This window comes from Triticum dicoccoides, chromosome 2A (genome assembly GCF_002162155.2).
Source record: "Triticum dicoccoides isolate Atlit2015 ecotype Zavitan chromosome 2A, WEW_v2.0, whole genome shotgun sequence".
Taxonomy (NCBI): Eukaryota; Viridiplantae; Streptophyta; class Magnoliopsida; order Poales; family Poaceae; genus Triticum; species Triticum dicoccoides.
In genome coordinates, this window is record NC_041382.1 from 537,756,351 (window position 1) to 537,765,335 (window position 8,985).

Here is an 8,985-nt window from a genome sequence, read left to right on the forward strand (position 1 = left end):
CCATCCGTGTTTCCCAATAAGTGTCAAGTTAAACAAATGAAAGTCACATAATCACATTCCTCTATTAGCCTTTGGTGTTGCTAGTTTGTCCCATGCTATCCAGTGGAGAGACCTTCTATCAAGAGAACTCCCCCACCAGAATTTTGCCATACTCGGGATTAAACTTGTACACACTTTTTTGTCAAGAAGCAACAATTCATGCTATACGTCAATATCGCTCGAATGAACGACTTGATCAAAGTCTCTCTAGCTAACACGTGCAAACAATCTCTGACCATCCTTGCATCTTGCCTCTAGCCCGATCCCTGATGTGGTCAAAAGTACGACTATTGATCCTTCCAACAACTGTGAGTAGACCAAGATAATGTTCTGAAAAAGCTTCCACCTGAACGCCGAGAAGCTGTTTTAGATTATGCCTGAGAAGTTGTGGGTGAGTTGGGGCTGAAATGGATAGACCGTTTGTTCTTGTTAACACATTGTCCCGACGCATCTCCATAAATCCCGAGGATCTCATTGAGTGTAATTGCACTCTCCGCAGTCACCTTCATGAAAAATGAGACTATCATGAGTGAAAAGCAAGTGGTTCACCCAAGGATTTAGAAGTGAAGAAAAACCTTCGGCACATAGCAGAAAAAGATATGATGACATAGGGTCACCTAGCTGAGGGCCCCTCGAAGGAGTGAAATAAGGTTGCAATTCTTCATTCACACGAATTGAGAATCGAATTGACGAAAACACATTTCATAGTCAATCTCACCAAATTACACAAAAAGCCAAGCTTCAATAGGATAGCTTAATGTGAAGATTTTGTATCTGAGTTTGAAATTTCAGAATATACAATGAATCATGTTCATGTTTGAAACGCATTTCATAGTCAATCTCACCAAATTTACACAAAAAGCCAAGCTTCAATACGACACCTTAATGTTGAACATTTTGTATTTGAGTTTGAAATTTCAGAATATACAAAGAACCATGTTTGAAAGTTTTAGGGCATCTGTCACGGCAGAAAAAAAAATTGTGCCCAAAAATCTTCTCTCGCCTACCCTAAAAATCACTAAAAAAACACTATTTGGGTGTTAACTTTTGCATCATGTGTTGTAGATGCTCTGAAGGCATGACCAATGTATAGGCTCAGGGTGATGCCTCACATGTCATGTAGGATCAGATGTCAGGAAAAGTAGCTTCAATAGAGAAACGAGATCCTCTGCAAAACACTTTTTGGGTGTTAATTAACTTTTGCATCATGTGTTGAAGATGCTCTGAGGGCGTGGCCAATGCATAGCCCCATAATGATGTCTCATATGCCATGTAGGATCAGATGTCAGGAAAAGTAGGTTCGATAGGGAATCAAGATCCTCTGCAAGAGGCGGGTGTGGAGAGAAAAAATGTGGTCTGATGTAAAAAAAAGCTGAAAAAATTGAAGTGTAGAGTAGAGATGCATGTGTAGAGTCTTTATATTCTAACTAATGATGAGACCCACCAACGATGGGAAGAAAAAAAAATCAATATAGATGCTTTTTTTTTTCATGAGCATCTTGGAAAATGCCGTGATTGTGTAGCCTAGAACTGTAGATCGTCTTTCTTCACGCTCTGTTCGCTTCTCTTTCTCCATTTCCCTTCGTCTTTTGGGGTTCGCCGTGCCTTCGAGAGAGACCCTTCTCCGCTCTCCCCACGCACTCCATCGACTCTTCCTCCCCAGCCCAGCCGCGTCGATGGAGGCCGCGCCGCTCTCCTCGCTGCAGGAGGAAGGGGAACCCGACGAATCGTCCTCCTCCTCCGCCTTCTCCGCCGCCGCCGTGCCGCCTCGCCCCGCCACGCAGTAAGCCGCCAGCCCCACCTGTCTCCTCACTGTCTCTACCGCGAGAGAAGCCCTAACCCATGTTCCTCCGCAGCCACTCGCTCCACAAGTACGCGCCGACGGACTGGTCGGCCTACTTCGACGAGGAGCGCCCCGTCGCCATCCCCGACACCGAGGACGTACGTGCGCTAGAGAGCAGGGGAATTTCTCGGATTGCTCCTGTGTGATGTGTGATCTGACTATTGGAAGTGTTCCTTCTGGGTTCTTTGTGTGTGTAGGTTTTCAACGTGTACATGGCCGGATCGGAAGGGCCCGTCGTGTTCTGTCTGCACGGAGGCGGCTACTCTGGGTAAGTTTAGAGTTCAGACGTTACGGCTACAATGAGCACGGTGACAATGCAGCATAATTTGCATAAGAATACGCAGACAGCCGCTAGTTTCTGTGATTTTCAAAATCATTGATTAACTACTAACTAGTGATGAACGGCCGTGCTGGAACCCTGGAAAGCTTATGTTGCAAAATGCAGATGTTCAGGTGTGTTTGGCTAAATTTCTAAAGCACCACCTCCCAGCTATTATGGCCTTAGGGAAAATGTACCCACCCCAACTTCTGTTGTATTTGTGGAATGTTTTGGGTAAATTCAGTGTGGACTGATAGATAAATATCAAATGTAGAAAGGACAAAATGAAATCGTTATTCTGCTAATATTGCAATTTATTATTGTTTCTGTTTTAGGCGTACTGAACAGTTTTTAAAGATAACATTTGCTTTTATTTACAATAATCATGTAAATCCTTCTCCAAGTGACTTGACTATACTCCATGTCAACTGTTGCCTTGGAAACTTGCTTATTTAACAAATGTGTGCTTATTGCTCACATTGGTATGTTTATTCCTCAATCTTCCTTAGGCTTTCATTTGCGCTAGCAGCTAATCAGATAAAGGGAAAGGCTCGTGTTGTTGCCATGGATTTACGGGGACATGGGAAATCTTCCACAAGTGATGATTTGGATCTGTCCATTGAAGTATGTTTTTTCACTGTTTCCATAACTTACTAATTTGATAGATAGCTACACTTTTCATACTTATAAGGTACTCCATGCTTCTTGGCCTTGACCTTTGTCGATGTTCTTGTTATTTGCAACTGCAGAGTCTTACCAATGATGTAATAGCTGTTATACGTACATTGTATGGAGATCCGCCACCAGCAATTATACTTGTTGGTCATAGGTAAGTCAGCATTGTGTATTTCTTCTTTTGTGTGTGCCTCCTTTATCTGAAGGCACTTGACTGAAGTTCTAGTCAGTGGACATATTAGCGTGATATATCCCTTGGTACGGTGCATGTAGCCAAAAAACATTAACATACAAGTAAATTATCTTAATAGTTTCTGGAAGCTAATTTTCACGGTTATAAAACTAACACTAAAATGTCATGATACAAATCACTAATACGTTCTACCTTTTGTTACTCTCCTGTTACTTGGCTGGTTGTACTATGCGTATTCTTGACTCAGCAAGCTTGTTCATTCTGATAAGTGTTCTTGGTAACTTTTAGTGAATAGTGATCCACTCTTTGACCTCTTTTTTTAGCATGGGTGGTTCAGTGGCTGTACATGTGGCTGCAAGAAGAGCAATTCGTAATCTTCATGGTCTTGTTGTTGTTGATGTGGTTGAGGTTAGTAACAGTTTACTTATGTTAGATCTTACATTATGGTTGCACATGAAACGATCTGACTCATTGTTGATTTCAAACTTCTCCATTCGCACACAGGGAACAGCAATGGCTTCATTGATTCATATGCAGAAAATCTTATTAAATCGAGCACAGCACTTCCCGAGCATTGAAAAAGCAGTATGTTGATTCAAAACTATATTCTGTGTGCTCATGCCATTTCAGCTTTAAGTATCTTTGCTGTCCACAGTATCTGAATTCTCATCTTTAGTTCATTATGCTGTCCTTCATCACTTGATTTTTGGAAGTATGGATTTGATGTTGTAAAGATTATGGCCGCAAGACATAACAACAACAAAACAAAGCCTTTAGTCCCAAACAAGTTGGGGTAGGCTAGAGGTGAAACCCATAAGATCTTGCGACCAACTCATGGTTCTGGCACATGGATAGCAAGCTTCCACGCACCCCTGTCCATGGCTGCAAGATATAAATGAAGAAATAAAATAGAACAAGTAGAAGCCACTCAATGCAAGTGGAATTCTTATAAAAAGCCAAGTGTAGCATGCTAAAATATATCCTTCACCCTATTTTTGTTTAATCAAACTTATAATTACACAGATTGAATGGAGTGTGAAAGGTGGGCCGCTACGGAACATCGATTCTGCGCGTATTTCTATTCCATCTACCTTGAAGTATGATGAATCAAAGGAATGGTAAGCAATATCTTACGTAATGCATGCCTGTATCTTGAAGCTCAATGTGGTTAGAGAAAAAAAGTGCATTTACTTGATATTGGCCATTATTTGGGTGACTAAATATATTGGTGTACTTTGTTTCAGCTATACATACCGTACTCCTCTTGAGAAAACAGAGAAGTACTGGAAAGGATGGTATGTTTTCAACCTGATTATGGTCTTTATGCTATTTTTACCACCACTTTTACTAAAACCATGTCCATTTTCACATGATCTGTACAAGTGCTATCTGTGCTGCTCAATTTGATATATCTGGTTTACGCAAGAGGGTTTACCCATTTAATATTATAAGGACCCAACTCTTCTTACTAATGTTGGAAGTTGAGCTAGTTGAATGGATTGAAACAAACAGAGAAGACTTTCATGAATTTTTTGGGGAGCGCTCTCGTTGATTTTGGAAATACTTCCGAATTATTCGCTTATCTTTTCTGTGATTGGTTGACATTGAAGCACATAAATGCTTCTGTTTTAGGTACGAAGGTCTTTCGGACAAGTTCTTATCTTGTCCTGTACAAAAGATACTATTATTAGCTGGCACTGATAGATTGGACAGGTTTGCAACATCCATCCAGTCTGAGAAACTCTATTTTCATTCATTACTATTGCGCGGTTGGCTTGTGCTAAAACCTTCATCAGTTAACTCTGTGCTATTCATTTCCGATCAATTGTTATCATTGTGTGTCAGTTGCACCAGCATGTAGTGTGCACTATGCTTTTCTAAGGGCATGCAATATGTTTTTAAGAGTTTTGTTTTTCTATACTAGTTTAGACTCACACTAACAACCAGACTATCAAGATAGAGTTATTTGAAGTGCAAAGCATATTACGCTGATCCATTATCAAACCTTCTATTTAAGAGGATTTCATTTTCCGAACATGCATTCTCATTGTTCTCTTAATAGTGTTCTGAAATGTGAACACCTGTATCACTTCATAGCCCATGCAGGAAAGTATGTGTAATGCACTGGTTAACACTTTTTGCAGAGCTTTAACAATTGGTCAAATGCAAGGGAAGTTTCAAATGATAGTAGTTCGACACACTGGACATGCCATACAGGTTTGATCCTAATGTACTTCTAATGTCTTTAGTCCAAGGCTTGGATGTTTTCGCTTTATATCTGCTTCTAGGGCCTGAATGACCACAGCATGCCTAGATGGGTAGATGCTTGATGGCTAATTTGAATTTTTCGTAGAATTTGCTGACATGCTGAAGCACACATGGATTAGCAACCAAAGGTTCATCTACTGATTGTTGTTCGTTATTATACTAGTGTTATAGTTGACGAACGTATTTCTTCAGAAGAATGATATTATTAAGCTTTATAACTATCAGTGATAAGTCTTACCAATTTTTAGCATATTACTGAAAACTTCATTTCAGGAAGATGTACCTGAAGAATTTGCATCACACATACTGAACTTCATATCTCGCAACAAAATAGGGCCCAATGGTGTTGAGGTCAGTAACTAATCTCCTTATTTCCATTTCCCAATATTTGCTTCGCTTCCCAACTAATGCCTGGTACTTATATTTTCTCAGATACCTGGCCTCATAAAAAAATGGCAGCATTAAATAGACTGTGGAAGGAGGAGCAGTACCTACTGCCAACATTTAGCACTATTTAGGGGAAATGTGAGGGCTCGTATCGATGCCTGTTCATTGTGTTTCTCATGGAAGAGAAAGTTTGTGCCAAAAAGAAAAACGAAGCCATAGGGATGAGATTTACCACTCAGTCGCCTATCATCCATGCCGTGAATGGTTTTTCGAGCAACTATTGTGCCATTTGTAAATAAATTTTCATACCAAGTGTTGACCCATGAACTAGATTCGTGTTCTCTAGGCGACTCTTGGTTTGTTATCCCAATTGCATGCACCTTCAAGGCAGGCTTCGATTTTGCTGCCCCAGTTCTCCCTAACATAAGATTGTACTTGAGCCTTGGAGACCATATTATACCCAGTCGAATGCATAGTGTACATATTTGTTTTTTTTTTGACGGGTGTACATGCAAGATTTTGTTGTTGTTGAAGCTAAGAATAATACTCCCTCCGTTCCTAAATATGTCTTTTTACATATGGAGCAAAATGAATGAATCTACACTGTAAAATATGTCTATGTACATCTGTATGTAGTTTGTAGTGGAATGTCTATAAAGACTTATATTTAGGAACGGAGGGAGTATGTTATTTTTAAGTGGGGGTGGAGAAACCAAAATCTGTGGTTTGGATCCCAGCACAAAACGGTGATATTTTACTGGTTTCCCTGAGTAGCTTCATTCCATCCCTCGATGTGTTTATATTTGTGCAATTTACACAGGAGAGAGGATATAACTGCCTGGTAACAAAATCTGGCTATCTCAAAAATAGAGATAGTAGTATATACAACTGCCTGGTAAATCTGGCCATCTAAAACATAGAGATAGTTGTACATACAGCATAGACAGTATGTTACACGATTCTGAAAATCTGGTAATCTGGTAACAATAAATAGGCAGTAGGTGGTTACAAGATTCTGAAAATCTTTTCCACACTCAATAAAGCTTGTGAATAAGAAAGAGAGACACATCATAGAGCGTTGAAGTTAGATTTTAGATGCAAATTGGTTTATAAAAGATACATTAGTTAAGTATCCTATTATATGAACACACAGCATTTAGAAAAACAAATCTTGAACTACTAAAATGGTGGAGACATCACCCACATGATATAAGCCCCTTTCGGAGAGGTGAAAGTGTATAATCTCTTCTTTCAATGTACAGAAGACAGTAAGGAAAACATGGCTGATCTTCACTACTCTGTAGAAACTATTTTACAGGACTTCTCTTCACACCAACGTGTGGAGAAAAGCATAAAAAGAATCAGATAAAAAGGAGAATGTTGTCCCTATTTAATCTATTCTATGTTTACAATGTCTCTGAGATCATATGCAGGTCAGGGAAGAAACCAATGGAATGGCCATCAATTTGTCCTTGAACAATCAGCTAAACAACCAGTCAAATAACAAAGCCTGAGTCATAGGATAGTCTCCTGATCCGTTTGCATCTCAATGTTCCCTTGATCAACTATAGCAAAGGCATCAGCAACCGGAAAATACACCAAAATCACAATACCAGCCATGGCAGCAAGCATCAGCACCAGGAAGGAGGTAAATACGAGAGTTTCATGGGCTGTTTCACCTGGCCATGAAACAATGGAGAGCCCAAGAAGTGTAGCTCGGGGAAGTAATATCATAGTGGCAAATATTAGCATGTATATCCTCCGTCGGAGCCCCTTGTTGATCACCAAAGACAGCATCTGTCCTCCAACAAACATCACATAAATGGCCAATATGATGTAGAATGCCCCAAGAAATATGCTGCTCAACAGTGGGTATGTGCATGTGACATTGCCATTGTGGACTGTTGAGGCTGAATACCAGAACTTTCCAAGATTTGATGTTTGGCCATCATCTGAAGCAAGACGAGGACCAATGAAAACAACACAAGCTTCCCAGACAAATGAAGGAAGGCAGATAATAAACATGGCACGTATGGTTTTTTGATTCCACTTCCGGTTTAAGGTACCAAGCTCTTGCTTCTGTAAAGCTGCACTGAGAAGGAAAGCGAGCAACAAGAACAATCCTGGCTCTGCAAACCCCAAATTTGAGATGATATAGAATTTGCAAACATTTGCTTGCCACATCTGGTCAGAAGTGAACCTCCCCTCTCCATTCACGAAAGTGAGCCGAAGTACTTCTCCAATACCCCACCAGAAGGCAACCAATACTAGTGTTATCCGTGTCAGCCACGGCCCGTTGAAGTAGTTAAGTCGCTGGTAGCCTCTTCTGTTGATCCACAGCTGAAAATACACCGCTCGGCTTAGGCAGATCAGGCCCAAGATGGAAACTATGGAAACGAGAGCAATGGTCACCACACCAATGATCTTGGTGAATAAAGTAATCAAGTGCATTACAAAAAGCTGAACAGCTCAAGACCTCCACGCATTCTCACTTTATTAACAGCACAAGCCAAAGCTCTCACATACTGCAGACCAAAATCCTGAAAGGAGAGAAGAGCAGAAAGATTACCAACACTGGAAGACATGTGTAGGCAGGTAATCAGCAAATGGTGTTATCTTGTTAGTATTTTACAATAACAGAAGAAAGACTTTGACTTGTCAATGTAAGACACCCATGCCTAACAGACAAGCTTCTGATCTAGTCAGTGCTCATTGTTGACATGGCTTCATTCACCAAACCCTTGACCTCTTCAGAATTACCTGCCGTTCACCAAACCCTTGACCTCTTCAGAGTTACCTGCTTCTTTCAATGCATATTTGAATTGCATAATAAAATCCATCATAGTTTTCTCTATCTACATTTCACTCCGTGATTTATGAGCATAGTTCTCTCTAGATTAACCTACCGTTTCATTATGATTAGGTGATCATCACACATTGTCTAATCATTGCAACTCAAGACGGCAGGGGCAAAATAGTCTACGACAAAAAAACTCGCATCTGCAATTTCCCCCAAACTAACGTGGGGGCAAACGAAGAATTCAGCAAATTGGTCTACAAATACAATCTCAAAGCTTCGAAACGGGAGAAACAAAAATCACCAAGATCAACACAGCTCTAGCCATGGGCGGAATGACAAATTCCTCATACCTCAGAAAACAATAGCCGAAATTGCCGATGGGGACGAGAGCCAGCATGGACGAAATGAGGTAGAACGGGAGCGGCGATGGCGGCGACGCGCTGAGAGGATTGGGGGTGGGA

At 40.6% G+C, this 8,985-nt stretch overlaps 2 protein-coding genes across 2 annotated transcripts; one reads left to right on the top strand and one right to left on the bottom strand.

Annotated features, from left to right (window-relative positions):
• The first annotated feature begins 1,577 nt into the window (after window positions 1–1,577).
• On the top strand, window positions 1,578–6,232 carry LOC119355240 (protein phosphatase methylesterase 1-like). The gene is made up of 13 exons (XM_037622025.1): window positions 1,578–1,822; window positions 1,896–1,980; window positions 2,080–2,150; window positions 2,711–2,825; window positions 2,951–3,030; window positions 3,393–3,477; window positions 3,574–3,654; window positions 4,093–4,187; window positions 4,314–4,364; window positions 4,702–4,782; window positions 5,214–5,286; window positions 5,611–5,688; window positions 5,770–6,232. Exons 1-13 carry the CDS (start codon window positions 1,716–1,718, stop codon window positions 5,800–5,802), a joined length of 1,035 nt encoding a protein of 344 aa, XP_037477922.1. The 5' UTR covers window positions 1,578–1,715; the 3' UTR covers window positions 5,803–6,232.
• Window positions 6,233–6,929: 697 nt separating this feature from the next.
• LOC119355241 lies at window positions 6,930–8,985 on the bottom strand. Its single transcript, XM_037622027.1, has 2 exons — window positions 8,875–8,985; window positions 6,930–8,264 (listed from the first exon to the last, which is right to left on the bottom strand). Exon 2 carries the CDS (start codon window positions 8,173–8,175, stop codon window positions 7,240–7,242), a length of 936 nt encoding a protein of 311 aa, XP_037477924.1. The 5' UTR covers window positions 8,176–8,264; window positions 8,875–8,985; the 3' UTR covers window positions 6,930–7,239.